The sequence below is a fragment of the Schistocerca serialis genome, chromosome 4 (genome assembly GCF_023864345.2).
Source record: "Schistocerca serialis cubense isolate TAMUIC-IGC-003099 chromosome 4, iqSchSeri2.2, whole genome shotgun sequence".
Lineage (NCBI taxonomy): Eukaryota > Metazoa > Arthropoda > Insecta > Orthoptera > Acrididae > Schistocerca > Schistocerca serialis.
Window position 1 is genome coordinate 779275157 of NC_064641.1, and position 22981 is coordinate 779298137.

Here is a 22981-nt window from a genome sequence, read left to right on the forward strand (position 1 = left end):
AATAAAAATAAAATAAATAAAGTAGTCTAATCAAGGATTGTAACTATTTCTCGTAGAAGACAATTTCACTGAGCCGAAACAGGTAAAAGCCTGTGCCCAGAAGGACCACAGTGTGAGGACGCCTGTCCCAGAACTCAACAAAGTAACAAGCTGTGATAGCAAAGTACGTGTGTCAGAGCTTTGTGAAGCCATGTCATAGTGTAGTGAAGTCATGGACGCCCAGCGAATCGAAGTAGGGTCCATCGGCGGCGTTCCCTGGCTGGTGGGCGCCTGAGAGAGTTTCAACTGCCCGGCACTGGCTGTGCAACTTCTTAAGCGGAGTGCCGTCGGAAGAATCTGTCGCCTACTATTTGCGGCCACGGAAGAAAATGGGTCCATGCTTGCTGCGTGTGCTATATTTGAGTCGACCTTAGTTGATCCCTGATAGTTGCAGTGGGCAGAGTGCGGCAGCTTCGTGCACCTACCTCAACCAATAGCGTAACGCTATTTTGTAAATGTCTCCATGGTAACGCCCCAGTGTTGTCGCAGCTCTACAGGCGGTTATTGTTTCCGCTTGCAGCCGTTAGCGCTTCGCAGTTGGAAGTTGGCAACAGTGCTGCAAGCTGTCAGGGATCTTTCTCCGCCGCCATGACTGTAGGGCTGATCAAGCTTCTGCCGGTCGGCGAAGTAAGCGTTGTTTTGGTTCTCGCTGCCTCGGTCCCTAAACTGAGTGACATGGCGCAGTGGTTAGCACACTGGACGCGCATTCGGGAGGACGACGGGTTCAAACCTGCGACCGTCCACCCAGATTCAGGTTTTCCGTGATTTTACCGAATCGCTTAAGGCAAACGCCGGCATGATTCCTTCGACAGGGCACAGCCGATTTCCTTCCGCATTCTTGACATAGTCCGAGCTTGTGCTCTGTTTCTAATGGCCTCGATGTCGATGGGACACTGAACCCAATCTTCCTCCCCTCTTCCTTTCCTAGGCTTCTGAGCTCGCGTATCGGCTACTGGTGGTGCTGTCCTGCTATTTTGATGGGTTATTTGCCCAGAATGATGAATTCTAAACACAATAAAACTTTTTATAATCAGAAAAATGCTTCTATCGGAACACAAAAAAAGGATTATGTTTTTGTTTATTTTAAAGACTCTGACTGAACAGTGGGGTACCTGCTGCCTTATTCTACCTTCCACACCACCTTTAAAACGTTTACCAAAAATTTTGGCATGCAAACATATTCGCGCTTTTTTAAACATGAAACTCACCTCAAACTCCCCTAACTGTAACTCACTCACAACCAATAGTTCATTGCTGTAAATCGTTCATACTCATCCGCTCCCAGCTGTTCACTCTCACTCATTCATTCAGCCCAACTTATCGTCATTATCGCTTTGTGCCTCTCTGCCATTGTCTCCTGTGTGACAGCCACTTTCCCCTTGGATCTGTCCTACTACTGCAGTCTCCACTCGCTTACTACTAATATCTCATTCCTTCCTACCTACTGCTTCTGTCTCTTCTCACTATTTCTCTCTTTCTGATTGTCGCTGTCTTATAATCTGTCTCTCATTATCAATGTCTGTCACTCACTTCTGGGTTCTCTTTCTCTTTATCCCCCCCCCCCTCCCCCCACCCCACCCCTGCCTGGCACTGTCTCCTTCAGTCGTCCTGTCAGTTATGTCCCACTGCCAGAGTCTCCCTCTCTCACGCTGCCAGTCTCCCCCTTTCTCTTTCTATAGCACAACCACTATCTACTGTCTTCCAGTATATATTACTTACCTAGCGAGGTGGCGCAGTGGTTAGCACACTGGACTCGCATTCGGGAGGACGACAGTTCGATCCCGCGTCCGGCCATCCTGATTTAGGTTTTCGGTGATTTCCATAAATCGCTCCAGGCAATTGCTTGGATGGTTCCTTTGAAAGGGCACGGCCAACTTCCTTCCACGTCCTTCTTCCCTAACCCGATGAGACCGATGACCTCGCTGTTTCGTCTCTTCCCCCCTCCCCCCTCCAAAAAAAAAATTTATTACTTTCCCATTTCTTTGCCACTGCCACTGTCTTCTCTTTCAGGCATAAAAAGCGCGAATATATTCATACGCCAAAATTTTAGGAAAGGTTCTGAGGAAGGTGGAATGACGCAACTGGTACCCCACTTTTCAGTCAGGGTCTTTTAAATAAAAAGGAATATATTCGCATTTTTTGTGCTCTGATAGGTGCATTTTTCCGCTGGTTCCCTTCTTTTCCCTGCTACAGGAGGGCATGAAATTCATACAAATAGAAATTTTGACAGTTTACTTACGCGCATTTGAAATAACACGGAACTAATTTTATAGCCCAGCCCGGATTTATTTGTAAATAAGTTCTGCAAGTGCTTGAGTGCTACTACATGGGTTTCCCAGATGACTGTGGAGACACTTTACAGCACACTTCTCCGCTCTACGTCACCTTAACCGTATAAGCTTCGCTTTCGCCTCACACCGGATTATACGTGCGTATTTTAAGTGTACAGGTAGGGCGACTTTGAAACTCTGCATCTCGGAAATAGATAAAGATATGACGAAAATGTTCAGGTTGTTCGAGATGGGATCTTAAGAGTACATTGTAAAAATTACAGCCATTTTCTGTGCACAGCTGTCTCGGAATCCGCGGCTGGGTTTTGGTACCCAAAAAACAAGTTTTGCCGAGAAGAAGAGGAGTCGACATTGATTTTCTATTGCCGAGGGGAGCGGAGCACTGCAAACAGCACAGTCGGTTCACAACGTCCTGAACGAGGGCTCCCTAGTTCTGGGTTGGCCGAAGCCATAGAAGCTGGTCGACTGCACGCCACGAATGCTTTGTGTTTGCACTGCGCGAGGAACGTGCAGCTCATTGCCCCCTTAAACATGTGTTTCGTGAGACTGACAATGTATTGGGTTTCGGTAGGCAGTGCTTGCTACCCCCCACAGCTCACACTACCTAGAAAATTTAGTCAGGACGTTGTGAACAAACTGTAATTCCTAGGATAACGTCGCAACTTCACTCTTATACATTAGACGCCAGCTAACACAAATCAGGGTATAATGAGATGGCTATAAGCAGTGATGTGTTGTACAGACACGTACACTATCTGACCAAAAGTATCCGGGCACCTATTTTTGGATATTAATATGGGGTGGGTCGACACATTATGACAACTTGAACTCTGCAGGGGGTACTTTCAGTGACTTTTCTGAATGTCTGTGGAGGAATGGCAGTTCATTCTTCCAAGAGCCGGAACAGAAGGTAGTGATGATGGATGCTGGGATCTGGAGTGAAGTCGACATTCAAACTCATCCCAAAGGTGTTCCATTAGATTCAAGTCGGGACTCTGGGCAGGCCAGAACATTTCAGGAATGTTATTGTCCAGAAACCAATGCCTCACATATGCTGCTTTATTGCGGGGTGCACTGCCATCCTGATACAGACACTCATCGTTTCTGGGCTTTTCTTCTACGATATGAAAAACACAATACTGTAAAATGTGCTCATATCCTTCGACACAACTTTTCCTTAAGTGCAATAAGGGGACCACACTCAGACAATGAAAGACACCACCATACTGTAACATCACCTTTATGTATTTCCCTGTTGGCGTTACACATGACGGCAGATAACGATCTCCAGACATTCGCCAAACCGAAACCCTACCACCAGATTGCCACAGGGCACATACCGCGATTCATCACCCCAAATCACTCGTTCGGAGTCATCCACTGTCCAGTGCGTTAGTTCTTTACACCATCGCAAGCGTCACTAAGCACTGTACTGAGTGCAGAAATGTGCGGCTTGTCTGGAGCTGCTCAACGATTGTAGCCAGTGTTTTTTACTCCATACGCCCAGTCAGTGTGCTAGCTGCACTGCTGGTACTACTTCAGAACTAAAGAGTGATTTGTGATACTGATTTCGTACGACATTGTATGCAGTATCGCATGTCAATACCATCCCGCGGGCAAAGTCTGCAACGGAATTGCAAGTTTCCGTCAGAGGTTGATAGAGGTCATGCGGGACCTGGCGGACCCAATGGTGCGTGCCCGCTGAGCCACGCCTCCAGCAGCTCGGAACCACGAGCGCTCTCTGCCGCAACAATATGGGGTGGCTGGTGGCCACCAGACGTCCCAGTCGTGCTGGGAGCCTCTTCACTACGTGATGGTACACAGACACTGCCTAGTCGCAGCTCTCACAACTTCGTTTGTGCTTTTATCCAGAGAGCTCTCAAATGGCTCTGAGCACTATGGGACTCAACTGCTGAGGTCATTAGTCCCCTAGAACTTAGAACTAGTTAAACCTAACTAACCTAAGGACATCACAAACATCCATGCCGAGGCAGGATTCGAACCTGCGACTGTAGCGGTCTTGCGGTTCCAGACTGCAGCGCCTTTAACCGCACGGCCACTTCGGCCGGCATCCAGAGAGCCTTATGCTTGTGGGCAATGAGCACTAGACTTTATTTCTTACTGCAATATTTGTAATGAGTCTTCATTCGCTTAGAGAAATATAATTAAATCTCCTGTTTGTTGTATTAACTTGTTTGCTAAGCATTTCCGCTTCTGTCCAGCATTCCTACGACTGCAGTCACTGCTCCACTCTGTAGCCTACCTTTCAAATGGTTCAAATGGCTCTGAGGACTATGGGACTTAACATCTGAGGTCATCAGTCCCATAGACTTAGAACTACTTAAACTTAACTAACCTAAGGACATCACATACACACCCATGCCTGAGGCAGGATCCGTACCTGTGACCGTAGCAGCCCCCACCGTTCCTTACCATTGTATACGGAGTTGTAGACAACATTTTATAACCAACTCGTGTAGCAGTCAACAGTCCCCATATTTTAGTGCATGAATTCTTCCCGATCTCAGTTTAGCTTTGGTTGTTTCCTCGCGTTTCCATTTCACTGTCACAACACCAACAGTTGAACTAGCCAGCTTTAGAAGGGTTCAAATGTCCCTGTCGGATTTGTTACTCAGGTGACATTGAAAGAACAGTCGACGTTAGAAACAACTGAGCTATCCTTATGGAGCCATTCTGCTGTTATTGCCTCTCTGCTGACAACACAATACTCCCCGCTTCCGCTTAAACTGGTGGGAGAGCCTCTCGTGACATCTGGTAACCAGTCTCTCATTTCACAGGAGTTGGGTTGGGTTGGGTTGTTTGGGGAAGGAGACCAGACAGCGAGGTCATTGGTCCCATCGGATCAGGGAAAGGTGGGGAAGGAAGTCGGCCGTGCCCTTTCAAAGTAACCATACCGGTATTTGCCTGGAGCGATTTAGGGAAATCACGGAAACCTAAATCAGGATGGCCAGACGCGGGATTGCACCGTCGTCCTCCAGAATGCGAGTCCAGTGTCTAACCACTGCGCCACCTCACTCGGTTTCACAGGAGTGTCCGGGTTTTTTGATCAGATAGTGTAATGTGGCGTACGCCGCCAGCGGAGCGCTGAGCACAGCCAGACTGCCAGACTGACCCCTGAGCATCTTGACGGCGACGGGCAGCGGCGGCCGGCCGGGCTGTCGCAGCAGGCCGCGGCGCACCAGCCCGAAGGCGCCCTCTCCCAGCAGCTGGTCGGCCAGCAGCAGCCGGCCCGCCGACACCTCCCACCCGTCGCCGGCTTCCTCTGCGTCCAGCGACGACTCCCACTCCTCCGGCACAGGCGTCGAAGCAGAAGCGGCCGCCGACCCTGGGCCCGGCTCCTTCTCCGCCAGTTCCTGTCGCCGAGTGAGCGACAGTGTCACAGCTTTAACAGGCACTTACACTGACAACGGAAACTCCCCATCGCACCCCCCTCACATTTAGTTATAAGTCGGCACAGTGGATAGGCCTTGAAAAACTGAACACAGATCAATCGAGAAAACAGGAAGAAGTTGTGTGGAACTATGAAAAAATAAGCAAAATATACAAACTGAGTAGTCCATCAACAACATCAAGAATAATATGAGCTCAGGAGCGCCGTAGTCCCGTGGTTAGCGTGAGCAGCTGTGGAATGGAAGGTCCTTGGTTCAAGTCTTCCCTTGAGTGAAAAGTTTACTTTCTTTATTTTCGCAAAGTTGTGATCTGTTCCATGAAAACATGGGAGAACTGCCGGATATCAGTAACGTCCTGCCACGATATTTCGACGCAGAGTCTTCTGGTCATCTTCAGGTGAGTGCCACTGCAGTAGTACTGGCGAGTACGCGCTGAGTTCTGCTATTTAAAGCCGTGACACAAAAATTTTTGCCCATTCATCAACCTTTTGGAGCTCGATTATCAATGAATCTGTGGAAATACGATTGTCTGACAACAAGACTCTCATCAATCGAGATAACGGTTATCAGCTGAACTCTGCTTGGAATCCTGTTACAGAGAAACTTCGTAGTCGACGTAGTTATCTGCATAAAGATGGAAATCGACCTGACACCGATACGCCAGGCTTTCACCGTGGAGGGAGCGAGGTGCAGCGCACGGAGCCGTTACGAACGCGCACGCTGAGCAGCGCATGCTCAATGTCACCTCAGAAGGCTTTAAATAACGGAGCTCAGCGCGTACTCGCTATTCGAGGGTTGGATTCCCTCACTTCCTCATCGAGGACTCGCACTGCCTGGGCTACTCTCAGGGTGCATCTTCGACGTGGAAGAGCCCCAACCGTGCTTGTCGCGTTGTTGCCCGTCTGCACGCCGTCACTGCTGCCCGCCGCCGCCGCCGCCGCCGTCGTCGTCTGTTCGCCGCCGCCCGGTGCTTGCTGCTTGCTGCCGCCGCCGCCGCCGCCGCTTGGTCGCCGTCTGTCGGTGCTCGCCGCTTCCTCTTCTGCCGCCGCCACCTGGTCGCCGTTTCTTCAGCCGCTGCCGCCGTCTGTCGGTGCTCGCCGCTTCTTCTGCCGCCGTCTCTCGGTGTTCGCTGCCGCCTGCGATCATGGACGCCCCAACTACCACCATCATCAACACCTCTCCCTCACCTGCCCCCACTGTAACGTCATGGAGTGCTTCCTCTGGGATTCACCCGTCTCATGCACCTCCCATACCCACAGTCTCCTCCCCATCCATCTCCTCTCCATCGATGTATCCCCACCTGTACGTCACTCCTGCTCCTACCCCTGCTACTGTCCCTGCTGTTTCTCCCGCTCCTGCCTCTGTCCCTGCTCCCAACCCCCCTCCCGCTCCTGTCGCCCGCCGAGACGACTTTCCCCCTCTCCCCCCTGCGACTACCGCTGCTTCCCCTGCCAGAGTCTCCGCCCGCCGCGCCACAGTCGCCGCCACAGAGCGCCCTACCCTCTCATCTGGTGCTACTGCCTCACAGGAGGGCCTTGCCTCCCACCACCTCCCCACCCTTCCAGTCCCTCATCCCTCCTCCCAGGCAACACCCGCCAAAAAATGTTCCAAACGGCCCAGTGGCAACCTCTCCTCTACTCCTTCCTCCAAAAAGCCACTGCCCACCCCACCTCCCACTGACCCCGCTATGGATACCACCCCCCCTCCCTCCTCTCCAGCCCCCTCCCTGTATACCTTTGTCCTCGCCAACCCTGATGCCCGCACCCTCACCCTTGAAATCCGGAAGTACATCCCCAGTGCACCCATCACCCAACTTATCCCTCGCAGAGACTCTGTCCTCATCAAATCTCCCTCTCCGTCCTTCCATACTGATCTCCTCTGGCGCCTTCCCCGCATCACCTTTGGGCCCCGTGCATCCCTCACCCCATTCCTTACATCCTCCTCTCCTCGTCAACCCCAACCGCCTCGTCGTCTGCCGACCCTCACTGCTGTCATCACAAAACTCAGCCCTGTGGTCACGGAGGCTGAGGTGTTGGCGGAACTGAATGCCCACCCCTCCCAGGAAGTCCGCTCTGCCCGCCGTATTTACAACTCCTCTGGCCCTACTTTCCTCATGCGTATCTTTACAGAGTCCACCTCCTCCATCGACCACCTCCTCACGCAGGGAGCCCTGATTTTCAACCGCCGCCACCCTGTTGACCCGTCCCGTTCCCCTCCTCAGTCCTACCGCTGCCAGCGTTGTCTTCTGTACAATGACCACCTCACCCAAAACTGCAAGAACCCACCCACCTGCCCCCATTGTAAAGGCTCCCACTTCCTCAAACAGTGTCCCAACCTCGCCTCCCCCCCATCCTGCAACACCTGCAATGAACCTCACCCCACCTATTTCCTCCAAATGCAAAGCCAAGCCCCCTCCCACCAACCCTGAACTCACTGTCCCCGTTCGCCCCATTGACCCACCTATCCACCCTAACAATTCCCTCCGCCCTCCCCCTACAGCAGAAGACACCATCCGGTTCCTCACCATCGTCCTGCAGAACATCCACCCCTTACAGCGCCCCCACACACTCCAGCAGATTTCCCTCGCTGCCCGCTCTGTTTTCCACTTAAACACCTACACCACATACTCCCACAACCAGGCCCACTTTACCTTCACCCACCTAGACACCCTCGTTTAAGCCCCTCTCTCCCCTTCCCACACCCCACCCCATGGCTCGTCAACAGTATCGTTTCCTCTACCTCAACATTCGCTCCCTCCCTGCAAACAAATACCTCTTCATGCATACCCTCTCCCAGCACCAGGTTGACTCCTTCATCCTTAATGAAACCTTCCTCCAACCCCACCATGTGGTCCGCATCGTCCCTTATCTCCTTCACCGCACTGACAATCCCCTTCCCCTAGCTCGAGGCGGGGTCGCTATCGGCCACCTCAGGCATCTCCCTGTCCGGCCACAACCCCTCCTCAATGACCCAACCGAACACCTTCTCCTCAGCCTCTTTTTTCCCTCCCTCACCGTCACCTGTGCCACTATCTATATTCGCCCCGCAGCTCCTCTCCCCTTTGACTTCATTTCCCATGTTGACCGTACCTTCTCCACCTATGTGATCGCCGCTGACCTCAACATCCACAGCCGTGACCCTGCCACCCTTCGGCGGTGGCATCAGTTCCTTGACACCCTCCATGGTGACCTTGTTCCTCTCCCACAGCACACCTGTCCTGAAAGTAACTCCACCCCCGATGTTATCCTCGCTTCCCCCAACCTCCTTGGTCGCACTGCCGTTGATGTCCTCGATCCCGTCGGTAGTGACCATCTCCCTGTCCTCACCATCTCCTCTACCCGTCCTGCCACTGCAGCCACCCGCCCAACTGCCCCTCCCAAGTCTGTCCATGACTACCACCGTGGCAATTGGGATGCCTACCAGGAATCCTTTGCTTACAGGTCGAAAGCCACCCCCTCACTTTCCACCACCCTGCTGACATCACCCATGCCTCTTCCTTCCTTCAGAAGACCATCACTGATGCTGTGGAGGCTCATGTCCCTACCAAACTCATCCACCCTCACCGCCCTATGCTTCCTCCACAGGCCGTCCTTCTTCTGCATGAATCCCGCAGGCTCTACCGCTCCTTCCTCCGCACTCATGACTGGGATACTCTCACCCGCCACCGGCAATTACAGCGACATATCCGGAACCTCCTTACAGCAAAGAAACGCCGGAACTGGCGTCAGACATGCACACGCCTCAATTCCACCCTCCCTGTCAACTCCTCCAAGTACTGGTCAGCCTTCCACCGCCTTACTGGTAGCCATCCCACCCCGCATTACTCCATCCTCCATGTCGATCAACCCTTTCCTGACAACCTCAGTAAGGCTAACCAATTTGCTTCCCACCTGTCCGAGGTCTTCTCCATTCCTGACGATCCCCATTTTGATTACTCCCTCTTCCCCACTGTCCTTGACCGCACTGACACCTCTCTCCCCCCGCTCGCCCCTAGCTTCCAGTACTTGGATCGGCTACCCCCCTCCAACATCAACACTCCCATCACCATGCAAGACATCACACTCGTCCTCCGCTCCAAATGAAACACCGCCCCTGGTCATGATGGCGTCACCTACCGTCACCTCAAGGAATCCCCTACATCCTTCCTGTCTGTCCTTGCTACCCTGTACAATGTCCTCCTCTCCACTGGATTTTACCCTGACCTGTGGAAGACTTCCCGTGTCCTGCTGTTCCCTAAGCCTAACAAACCCCCCTCTGCTACCTCTTCCTATCGTCCCATCTGCCTCACCTCCGTGTTCAGTAAGGTCTTTGAGGCCATCCTCTCTCGCCATATCCACCGCCACCTTAACCAGCACCGCCTCCTTCCTCTTACCCAATGTGGCTTTCGGCCTTCCTTCTCTGCTGATGACCAGCTCCTTAACCTTACCCATCTTCTTTCCCTCCAACTTAACTCCCGTTGCTCTGCTATCTTTGTTTCCCTTGATCTCCAGAACGCCTATGACCGTTTCTGGCATCCCGGGCTATTTTTCAAACTCCAGACCTATGCTCTCCCCATCAACTTCGTCCATCTCGTTGCTTCCTTCGTCTCCCATCGTCCCTCCTATGTGACTATCCACAATTCCAACTCCCGTACTTTCTACCCCTCTGCTGGCATGCCCCAAGGTTCTGTCCTTTCCCCTCTCCTCTATCTCCTGTACACTGCTGATATGCCCAAACCTCCCCCTCCTGTTCATCTTCTCCAGTTCGCTGATGACACCGCCTTCCTAGCCCTTTATCCTACCCTTCAACGGTCCCAACGTACCCTCCAAACCCACCTTGACCAATTCACCGCTTGGTGCAACCAGTGGTTCCTCCGTGTTAATCCCTCCAAGACCCAGGCGATCATCATAGGCCGCACCACCCGCTCCTTCCACCTCCATGATTTCTACCTCACCATTTATGGCCGTCCTATCCACCTCACTCCTACCCTCAAATACCTTGGCCTCACACTCGACCGCCACCTCACCTGGACTCCCCATCTCCATACCATCCAAAACAAAGCCCACAACCGCCTCCGCCTCCTGAAACTCCTGTCCGGCCGGACGTGGGGTCTGCATCCTTCCACCATCCTTCACACCTACAAATCCATGATCCGCCCCATCCTTTGTTATGCCAGCATCACTTGGATTTCCGCCCCTCCCCGGTTCTATAAAGCCCTCCAAATCCTCGAACGCCATGCACTCCGCCTCACCTTCTGCATCCGCCTTCCGTCCCCCACGCGCATCCTCTATGACCTCATCCCCTTCCCCCACCTTCTCCTTTTCCTGGAACACATCCGCACACTATATATTGTCCGCCGCCTTGATCCCCCTCACCCCCTGTTGTCTCCCTTCCTCTCCACTCCCAACCAGTTGCCGTGCCTTTACCGTTGTGTCCCTCCCTCTCTCCATCTCCACACCCTCCATCTCCTTTCCCAACACAACTTCCACCATCTACCTACGAACTCTAACCCCCTCTTCCTGCCTCCTCCTCAGGGCTCCCTCTCCTCCCCCTCCCTCCTTCTGAGCGGATTTCCCCTCCTACTCCCCCACCATCTCTTGTGCCTTCTTTCAGTGTCTCTGCGCTCCCTCCTGCCCTGTCTTCCCTTTTCTTCTCCCACCTCATGTGTCTCCTGCCTCTTCGTGAACCCACGGTTGCCCCTCCTCTTCATCCCGCCGCTTCCCCAGCTGCCCCATGCTCTCCCCTCCTTTTCCATCCCCTCTGACCTTTCCCTCGGCAGGTCCCACCTGGTGGTTTTATTCTTCGTCGTGTGTGCTCCAAGTGGGTTTTAAGTGTGTTGTTTCGGAGTGTTTTTAATACTGTGGCCAACTTTTAACCTGTGCATGCGCATCCAGTGTCTTCTCTGTGTTTTAAGAATCACCACCTGCGTTTTTTTAACTTTCTGGTGACTTTTTTAACTGTCCCCAATGAACGTCTACATGTAAGTGTATTTTTACCTCCATTTTCTCCCCTTACTCTGTTTTATGTTCCCCTTTTTTACCTCCTTATGTATGTATTATTTTATTCTTGTCTTAGTTGTTACGTCACTCGGCTGAAGAGCGGCGGATTGTGCTGCTGACAGCCCTCCCCTGCCCATATGGAGCAGGGGAATGAAATCACAATAAAGAACAAAAAGCGTACTCGCCAATACTACGACAGTGGCACTCACCTGAAGATGGCCAGAAGACTCTGCGCCGAAATATCGTGGCAGGACGTTACTGATATCTGGCAGTTCTCCCGTGTTTTCATGGAACACATCATAACTTTGCGCTAATAAAGAAAGTAAACTTTTCATTCAAGGGAAGACTTGAACCAAGGACCTTCCGTTCCGCAGCTGCTCACGCTAACCACGGAACTACGGCGCTCCTGAGCTCATATTATTCTTGATGTTGTTGATGGACTACTCAGTTTGTATATTTTGCTTATTTTTTCATAGTTCCACACAACTTCTTCCTGTTTTCTCGATTGATCTGCGTTCTGTTTTTCAAGGCCTATCCACTGTGCCAACTTATAACTAAATCTGAGGGGGGTGCGATGGGGAGGTTCCCTTGTGAGTTGACAGAAATCATGGGATACCTCCTAACACCGTGTCGGACCTCTTTTTGCCCGGCGTAGTGCAGAAACTCTATGGCGTGGACTCAACAAGTCGTTGGAAGCCGCCCGAAAAAATACCGAGCTATGCTGCCTCTAGAGCTGGCCATAACTGCGAAAGTGTTGATGGAGCAGGATTTTGTGCACGAACTGAGCTCTCCATTGTGCCCCCCAATTGTTCGATTGGTGACCAAATCATTCGCTCGAACTGTCCAGAATGTCCTTCAAACGAACCACGAACAACTATGGCCAAGTGACATGGCGCATCGTCACCCATAAAAATTCCACTGTTGTTTGGGAACATGAAGTCCATGAATGACTGCAAATGGTTTCCCAGTAGCAAAAAATTGGCTCTGAGGACTATGGGACTTAACTTCTGAGGTCATCAGTCGCCTAGAACTTGGAACTACTTAAACCTAACTAACCTAAGGACATCACAAACATCCATGCACGAGGCAGGATTCGAACCTGCGACAGTAGTGGTCGCGCGGTTCCATACTGTAGCGCCTAGAACCGCTCGGCCATCCCGGCCGGCTTTCCCAGTAGCAGAACATAACCATTTCCAGTTAACGATCGGTTTGGTTGGACCAGAGGACCAAGTACATTCCAAGTAAACACAGCCCACACCGGATGTCCCATGCGTCTGTCTCCAACTATCACTCCACGTTAAGCCTGTCAATTCCCATCGTATGGCCAGAGTCACGTCGGACACTTTTTCGCACGAATCTCCTGAGTGCAATGACCTTTCATACGTTGTGTACGCGATACTATCGCCATTTCTATATGTGTATATGGCTATCCCATGACTTTTGTTATCTCAGCGTACAGTAGTGGCATTAATTCCGGACAATTATATTGAAAAGCTCGTTTATTTTAAAGTAGCGAGACGGGCGTAAGTTGTGGTGTACTAAATAATTGCATTATGACTCTGTTTTTTTTACAACATGTAAACTGAATATCAATCATTTTTAGAAAGTGTGATATGTTAATTTTTTATTAAAAATAAATAAGTGAACTCAATTTAAAACCTTCACTACTTCACGCACTTGCGCTTATGTAAGTAGGATCGATTTCCAAGAGTGTGACAACACCAAGTGTTAATAGGCTACAGCTACTGACCCATCATCGAGTTTATATTTGTTTACAACAGGTTTATTCTTGTGGTGGACAAAGTATATCAACACTGCTGACCATAAAATTGCAACATCATGAAGACGGCTGGCAACAGACGTCAGTCAGACGCGAAATGTACTACATGGTTTGGAATGCAAATGAGAAGCATTTCAGCACAACCACACGAACTGGTAGGAGTAGCGGCATCTATGCTCTGTATAGAAAGAAAAAATATGTAGTGCTTTTCTCATTGAGCAATCTCAACTGAATGTTGGTTGTTTGTGAGATCAGTCGTATGGATTTTGTAACAAGGAGCAACGCAATGTCTACCACTTCTTGTCGGAATTGGATCCTGCCAGCATTGTGGCCTCTCGAGACCGCAGTTTATCATTCTGCGATATTAATGCTCGTATTGGTCACGATCACATGACTGTCATGCAAATATGGAACTAATGGGTTCAGAGGGCCATGCAGCATCTTATATGCGACTAGTGGCCGAGAAAACAGACGTACTTTTCGTTCTGCTATGCAAAGTCGTACAGCCACATCATGTACTTTGAATCAGTAAATGAGCTTTTTTGCAGCACGTCAAGCATCCACACGGACAATCTGACGACTTCAGAGCACCACGGACTGTGAACACGGCGACCATTACTGAGGGTCTCTTTGACGCGGCAGCACAGAGAGATGCACTGACAGTGATGTGCCGAAAAACACTGGCATCAAGCCTTCTTTCAGACAAGTCCCTGTTCTGTACATAGCAGAACTGGGAAAGTAACAGCATGTGACCTCTCTGAGGTGAAGGGATACTGCCAGATTGCATTCGTCATAAGAGTCCAGCACCTGAAACGATTACTTTGGGTGTCATCGCTATACAACACAATGACCTATGTTTTGTAAACCTGGCAATTTAGACAGCAAGTTTTGCAGAGCTAACGTATCAAGGCCAGTTCGATATCTCCACGACATTGTCTTTCAACAAGATAACGAAAGATTGCACTTTGCATTTGCTGTCCTGACCTTCCTCAATACTGAGCGTGTCCGACTCTCACCAGCACCTCCTACAGATGTTATCACTGACATGCCACCATTCACCAGCCGCTATGATTGATAAACTCTGGCATAGAGCTGAAGCGGTATGGAATGACGCACATCTCTCTGGCATTCTAGCTCTATGCCCAGCGGGGCTAAAGCCGTTGTTGCTGCCAGATGTGGCTGCTCTGTGTACCAAATCAGCTACAAATTTAGTCATGTGCACTGCTTCAGAAAAAACGTGAAGCACCCAGAAGGGGAAAGTGAAACTTCCCAAGGTGAGAAGGTATGTGATGTTGTTTCTGTGATTCCAAATTCCAGTCAAAGATACAAAGAATTTGGTAGTATGGGCCGACTTACCAGTATGACATTGGACCTGTTCCGGCCCCAATGCATATGCCCATTAAGCTGCTGTATCCTCTCCTGAAGCAAACTAGTCCACAACTTTTGCACGTGGTCGTTGACATGCTGGATTCGAGCAGTAGGAGCTGACATCCAAGCTGATCCAGCACATGTTCTAAAGGGAACCAGTCTGGGGATCTTGCTGCCCAAGGGCGCACCTCAACATCATGCAGGCAGTTCGTAGAGACATGTGTCACGTGTGGACCAGCAGTGTCCTGTTGAAAAATTACGTAACGATACTGTAGCATCAGAGATAACACATGAGGACGCAGGATGTCCGTGATGTCCCATTTTGCCGTCATAGCTTCCTCAGCCACCACGAACCTCGAGGAAAAGTTATATTCGATGACTCCCCAGACTATGACGCCAGGAATAACATCGCTGTGCCTTTCCAAAACACTGAAGAATGTGACCTCTTCCCATGTTCCGCTAAAAATGATCGTTTGGGGTAGTGCAGAATTGCAATTCATTGCTGAATACATTGCGATGCTATTCATCAACAGTTCATGCTTTCCAATCACAGCACCACGCCAAAAATAGCCGTTCATGTTGTGTTGATCATAGTATTGTACACATGGATTGGTAATTCTCTAGGCTGGCTGCTGCCAGTCTCTGACCAGTAGTGCCGGATGATGCATTGTATTGCAGGGAGGCCAGTACTCGTTTTCGGCTGGCAGGCGCAGATGTAAAGCGGTTACGATGCGTTTGGCGCATAATTCTGTCACCATCAGAAGAGTCCGCCCCGGTAGCTGAGTGGTCAGCGTGACAGACTGTCAATCCTAAGGGCCCGATTCCCGGCTGGGTCGGAAATTTTCTCCGCTCACGGACTGGGTGTTGTGTTGTCCTAATCATCATCATTTCATCCCCATCGACGCGCAGGTCGCCGAAGTGGCGTCAAATCGAAAGATCTGCACCAGGCGAACGGTCTACCCGACGGGAGGCCCTAGCCACACGACATTTCCATATACCATCATAAGAAACAACTATCGCCTGGCTCTGACTGTGGGTTCTTTGATTGTTCGGGGAGAGCGTTCAACTAAACTACAGTGTATAAAATATTAGTTCACTTTATTACGTGAATAGTGAAAAGATTTACTTAAACTGATACAGTCCTTTGCCACGGGAGTGCTTGATAATTTACAATAGTGGTTAACTATTGAAGCATCACTAGATGCTGTAATTAACAAAGTGTTCTATTGAAGTACAGGGTTCAACATTTACAACAGTACATATCCACCTGCGACTTCCGTAACTCTTCATCCTATACAGCACTTCCATGCGCACCTCTATTTTGACCACCATGCGAGGGTGATACTTCGCTGAGGGAGAGGTGTTGCGTTCTGAAGCACTTCCCACCCGTTGTTGCGGATTGCAATGAGACATCATAATGTCTATGGTATTAATGTGTGTCGCTGACTTTGGTGTGCCACTTTGGACAATATCACAATGATCCTTCCTTGTGGCAGTGAAACGGGGTCAACCAGAAACTTGATGACAAGCACGCCGCCCTTCACATTTACATGTGGTCCAATATAGGGCCACTGTCACATCCGAATGCCCCGCAAATCTAGATACTGCACGAGTCGCCCAGTTGGCTAAAAAGAGAGGCCCACAATGTGGCCTCTATCACACTGTCGGTTTGTGGTGACGCAGTCTCACGTGAGTAAGCTACATCTCCGTGTACTTCTCAGCGATCACTCAACATCTGATGTTATTCACAGTCCTTAAATAAGAGGGGCGTTTGAGAAGTCCGTGCAAAGTTTTTGAGATGGCACCACCGGCGCGTATCGAGGTCATGTTTACTTAGTAGCATCTTTGGAAAGAACGAACACCAAGTTTCAGACATATTGCTCTATTTCTTTGTGTCTGGCATTCGTGTGAATCAAGGAACTCGAGTGATTGTCAAAAAATGGACAAAAAAGAATTTCGTGTGGTGATTAACCATTACTTTATGAAACGCAAAGCACCCCAGGAGACTAAAGAGAAGCTTGATAAACATTACGGTGACTCTGAACCTTCGATTATAACAGTTTATAAGTGGTTTCATAATTTTCGGAGTGGCCATATGGGCACAAGTGAAGCCCTGTGGAGGTTACGACTCCATAAATCATTGATAAAATCCATGATATGGTAATGGACGACGGAAGAGTTAACGTGCGTGAGATTGCTAGTGCTGTGGGCATCTCGAATGAATGGGTGCATAATATTTTGAATAAACATTTGGACATGAGAAAGCTGTCCGCAAGATGGGTTCCGCGATTTCTCACGCTTGACCAAAAACGAAATCGTGTGAAGTATTGCAAGGATGGTTTGCAGCTGTTCAGGAAGAATCCGCAGGACTTTAAGTGTCGTTTCGTCACTGTGGATGAAACATGGATACATTACTATAGTCCTAAGACCAAACAACAATCTAAACAATGGGTTACCAAGGGAGAATCTGCACCAAAAAAGGCGAAGACCATTCCTTCGCCCGGAAAGTTTATGGCGAATAAATAATGACGACAGGTGTTGTTGATATACCTCGATGTGGACAGCTGAAAATGTGTGCCCCGACCGGGACTCGAACGCAGGATCTCCTGCTTACATGGCAGACGCTCTATCCATCTGAGCCATCAAGGACACAGATGAATAGCGCGACTGCAGGGAATTATCCCTTGTACGCTTCCCGTGAGACTCACATTCCCAACTGTCCACAATTCTACATATGTTATGTACCTTACAGACATTTGCCCAATCACTCATCACTCGCGCACGCTTCGGCGATTCCCGTAAGAGTTTGGGCAACCTGTGCGCATTCGCACAGACGAAGGTCAATGGCTGGGTAGCCTTTAACTATATATATCACAGACAGTAGCTGTTCTCGAAAGAACAGATGACTGTTGTTGACCGTGCAGCTTTTCCCTGGAATAAATGATGTCTAATCATTTATTCCAGGGAAAAGCTGCACGGTCAACAACAGTAATCTGTTCTTTCGAGAACAGTTACTGTCTTCACATATTTATGGCGACTGTCTTTTGGGATTCGCAAGGGATAATCCTCATCGCCTATCTGGAAAAGGGTAAAACTATTACATGTGCATATTATTCTTCGTTATTGGACCGTTTGAAAACCGAGCTGCAAGAAAAGCGCCGGCGATTGGACCGCAAAAATGTCCTTTTCCTTCACGACAATGCACCAGCACACACCTCAGCAGTTGTGGTCGCAAAATTAATGGAAATAGGATTCCAACTCCTTTCACATCCCCCCTATTCTCCAGACTTGGCTCCCTCGGACTACTATTTGTTCCCCAATTTGAAGAAATGGCTAGTGGGACAGAGATTTGCAGCAACTAATAGCTATTTTACAGACTTGGACAATTCCTATTGTTCGGAAGGAATCAACAAATTAGAACAGTGTTGGACGAAGTGTATAAGTCTAAAAGGAGACTATGTCGAACAATAAAAAAAGGTTTATCCCAAACACGTAAGTAGTTTTTATTTTTGCACGGTGTTCTACCAGACCTAGTAACAACATTAAAGCACCCTGGTGGTCTTTCTACCTGTGACAGAGCAGTGCAACTCTGATCATTGAGATACGCGTTAATGCTGCGTACCTCTACAGTTACATTAGCATCTGACTACGTCTTCAGGGTGCTCCTCTTCTTTTGGCACGCGGTGTATTCTTTCTACTATGTTATAAATGCAGGCTAAGTAAAATTTTCTTTATTTACTATCCTTCCTGGCGTTGGAATTTTAATGGCCATCAGTGCACTTACAGGTCCTTCAGCACGTAAGCAGACGTGGAAGATAAGTAGTGATTAGTTGCAGGGAGAGAGTGGGGTGAGGCTGCATTACCTGGAAGCAGAGCTTGGCGCGCCTCCGTCGAACCCTGCGGGAGAGGCAGCGCGCTGTGAACGCCGCCCCCGCGCCGCCCATGGCCAGCGCTGCGAGGGCAGCGGCCGCCAGCGCGTACGGCGAGGGCGACGGCAGCGGCGGCATCCCGCGCTCTGTCGGCGCGCCTCCAGCGCCGCCCACCGCGGGCGCCGCCCCTGCGGATTCGTCACGCCGCGTCAGGAGCGTCCGCTTCACTGCAACCCCAGGTCGTGCCTCCAGAACAGCTGGTAAGGCGCACTGCTTGCGTCGTACAAATTCGGGGACCTCACAACTGAGCCCCTGTTACAACGGTGGATGTGCACACTAGACAAAATACGTCATCAAAAAAGACCCAACAACATCAGCTCTACCCACGATAACGGCCTCATTTCGGCGAGGAAGAGAGTCCACAAGATTCTCCAGGTATGCCGTATCTAATTGAGGCTCACACTGATGTTTAAATCATGCAAGGATATCAACTGCTACGTTTCACCCACTGTTTCAATCAGCCCCAGACATTTTCAGTGACATTAAGATTGGGTGAGTTAGGGGGCCAGTCAAGGTCTGACAGGATACATGAGTATTGGTCAAATGCAGAACATATGCATGCAGCTGTGTCAATACAACTGTTGTCATATTGGTTGACGGGAGTGTCTACTGCTCAAATGGTTCAAATGGCTCTGAGCACTACGGGACTTAATATCTGTGGTCATCAGTCCCCTAGAACTTAGAATTACTTAAACCTAACTAACTTAAGGACATCACACACATCCATGCCCGAGGCAGGATTCGAACCTGCGACCGTAGCGGTCACGCGGTTCCAGACTGAAGCGCCTAGAACCGCACGGCCACCCCGGCCGGCGTGTCTACTGCACACTCCCCGCAAAACTGTAGAAGAAAGGGCAACACTTGGGCACCAAGAATGTTGAAATAAAAATCTTGGTTCACCTTCACGCTAACTTGAATGAGTGGTAAGAGGCTTTGTACGAAAAGTGTTACAGAAGCACTCCCGGCCTGAACTATACCTTCCACATACTGCGGGTTAAACACCTCATTGGCCAGTCGGTGCAATCGACTCCTTGCATAATTTGAAAATAAGCAGGATCATGACCCATCAGCCCACACTACACGCCCTCAGTGTGCCACTGTACTGTTTCTGTGCTGTTAGATAAATTGAAGACGTGCAGATTAAAGTAAATTCATATGGCATGTGTTGTAACCACGACCGGAACGGTCGCGGGGTGGCCGTGAACGTAAGCGCGACGGGACCTAACGGGAGCAGCCCGCGGACAAACAAGACGGACGAATGGGAAAGGATGGACACACACAACGACAGACGACCGAACAAGACATCAAGAAATGCAAGAAGTAACGGCGTCACGAGCGAAAACCTCACGGTATCAACTGTGGTGTCACCGCCAGACACCACACTTGCTAGGTGGTAGCCTTTAAGTCGGCCGCGGTCCATTAGTATACGTCGGACCCGCGTGTCGCCACTGTCTGTGATTGCAGACCGAGCGCCACCACACGGCAGGTCTAGAGAGACGTCCTAGCACTCGCCCCAGTTGTACAGCCGACGTTAATAGCAATGGTTTACTGACAATTACGCTCTCATTTGCCGAGACGTTAGTTAGCATAGCCTTCAGCTACGTCATTTGCTACGACCTAGCAAGGCGCCATTACCAGTTATATTGAGCTTATTATTAATGTACCGTCAAGAGCGATGTACACCAATTGTGGATTAAAGTTAAGTATTACATCAACTACGGACTTTATTTGCTACTAAAAATTCCCTTAACTGTTCCAGACCTCACGCCAGCCAGCGTGAGCTTAAGCGCGTGCCTTTCGGCTTCCTCTCATAGTGACTTGGCTGTCTTGCCAAGTCACAACATCAACGACGTCCACTCGGACACGGAGACAAACAAAGTAAACATGATGTCTGTAAGCGAGATATCAAGACACTCACACGAATATCAGACTGCCTCGATGAGTGAGGGCAGGCGGTTAAATACATGATAGGGTACGTCGCTATTGGCCGATGGGACCACGTGCTCCACAGTGGCGCGGGCCAGAAGCGGGCGCAGCCACAGCTTACCACTAGAAGGACCGAGGGGCCAAATGGCCGGCCCCTTTTCGATCTTTTCACTTGTTTTCTGAGCAAATCGTAAGTTCGACTGACTTGATATTTTGTGACTTTTCATCAGTCATATGAAATATTAATCACAGCGTTTTGGAGTGTCCTATTTGTATTAGGTTGTGAAATATCAAGCTTACCACCTAGAAGGCAAACCTACGTTTCTAGCATTTGTAGACTTAGAGAAAGCTTTTGACAATGTTGACTGGAATACTCTCTTTCAAATTCTAAAGGTGGCAGGGGTAAAATACAGGGAGCGAAAGGCTATTTACAATTTGTACAGAAACCAGATGGCAGTTATAAGTGTCGAGGGACATGAAAGGGAAGCAGTGGTTGGGAAGGGAGTAAGACAGGGTTGTAGCCTCTCCCCGATGTTGTTCAATCTGTATATTGAGCAAGCAGTAAAGGAAACAAAAGAAAAATTCGGAGTAGGTATTAAAATTCATGGAGAAGAAATAAAAACTTTGAGGTTCGCCGATGACATTGTAATCCTGTCAGAGACAGCAAAGGACTTGGAAGAGCAGTTGAATGGAATGGACAGTGCCTTGAAAGGAGGATATAAGATGAACATCAACAAAAGCAAAACAAGGATAATGGAATGTAGTCTAATTAAGTCGGGTGATGCTGAGGGAATTAGATTAGGAAATGAGGCACTTAAAGTAGTAAAGGAGTTTTGCTATTTAGGGAGTAAAATAACTGATGATGGTCGAAGTAGAGAGGATATAAAATGTAGGCTGGCAATGGCAAGGAAATCGTTTCTGAAGAAGAGAAATTTGTTAACATCCAGTATTGATTTAAGTGTCAGGAAGTCATTTCTGAAAGTATTTGTATGGAGTGTAGCCATGTATGGAAGTGAAACATGGACGATAAATAGTTTGGACAAGAAGAGAATAGAAGCTTTCGAAATGTGGTGCTACAGAAGAATGCTGAAGATTAGATGGGTAGATCACATAACTAATGAGGAAGAATTGAATAGGATTGGGGAGAAGAGAAGTTTGTGGCACAACTTGACCAGAAGAAGGGATCGGTTGGTAGGACATGTTCTGAGGCATCAAGGGATCACCAATTTAGTATTGGAGGGCAGCGTGGAGGGTAAAAATCGTAGAGGGAGACCAAGAGATGAATACACTAAGCAGATTCAGAAGGATGTAGGTTGCAGTAGGTACTGGGAGATGAAGAAGCTTGCACAGGATAGAGTAGCATGGAGAGCTGCATCAAACCAGTCTCAGGACTGAAGACCACAACAACAACAAGAACAACCACCTAGAAGGAACGCGGGGCCAATTTGGCCACTCCAACATTTCTCTGTATTTAGAGGCTACTTCTTTGCAATACTGCATATGAAATCACATCAACTGTTGTCCCTTTGTTGTTCAAATATGCGACAACAATGTCATTCAATCCAGCGATGATTGTTGATTAGTTGACGCAAGGATTTCAGTTATTGTCTGTTGTGACGGTACCTGAGAGTCGAATACAAGAAGCGGCTAACAGACGCTGAAATACTAGCAGAACTGAGAAAAACAGAAGATGAAAGTTCAGATGAAGTATTTGAGTTTTCCGACAGCGATCAGGACTATGAAGAAAGTGTAGTAGTTCCAGTGTGTGCAGATGAAGAATGTGATTCGTACAACGAATGTGATGATGTAACACAGCCCACGACAGTTTTCCGCTAAATTTAGGGGAAAATGAAACTTCTACATCCAGCATACCTTCCGATGTTCCAAATTCTAGCTCTATAAGATCAACAACCCGGGCAATATTTGCTTCCCCCGGAAGTCGGTCAAAAACTAATTCTGGGCAACCTACTGTAGAAAAAGAAACAGCAAAAGATGGGACTGTGTGTAAAATTGTACCAGTGGGTTCTAATGCAGGTCAGTAATATTTCTGCTCTTTGTGTAGAGTTTTAGTTTGTAAAATTACAAGAACAGATATACAGGGCTATTACAAATGATTGAAGCAATTTCATAAATTCACTGTAGCTCCATTCATTGACATATGGTCACGACACACTACAGATACGTAGAAAAACTCATAAAGTTTTGTTCGGCTGAAGCCGCACTTCAGGTTTCTGCCGCCAGAGCGCTGGAGAGCGCAGTG

General features: G+C 49.2%; 1 protein-coding gene across 2 annotated transcripts in view; it reads right to left on the reverse strand.

The window, feature by feature from the left end:
* Positions 1–22981, reverse strand: part of LOC126473350 (macrophage colony-stimulating factor 1 receptor-like) — a 326467-nt gene that overhangs the window by 91339 nt on the left and 212147 nt on the right. Inside the window, exons 10-11 of one of the 2 annotated variants that reach the window (XM_050100347.1) lie at positions 18730–18962; positions 5464–5704 (exon numbers count right to left, since the gene is read on the reverse strand). In XM_050100347.1, coding sequence (XP_049956304.1) covers positions 5464–5704; positions 18730–18962 — 474 coding nt within the window. The remainder of the gene's footprint in view (positions 1–5463; positions 5705–18729; positions 18963–22981) is intronic. The other variant, XM_050100348.1, reaches the window with a different exon arrangement.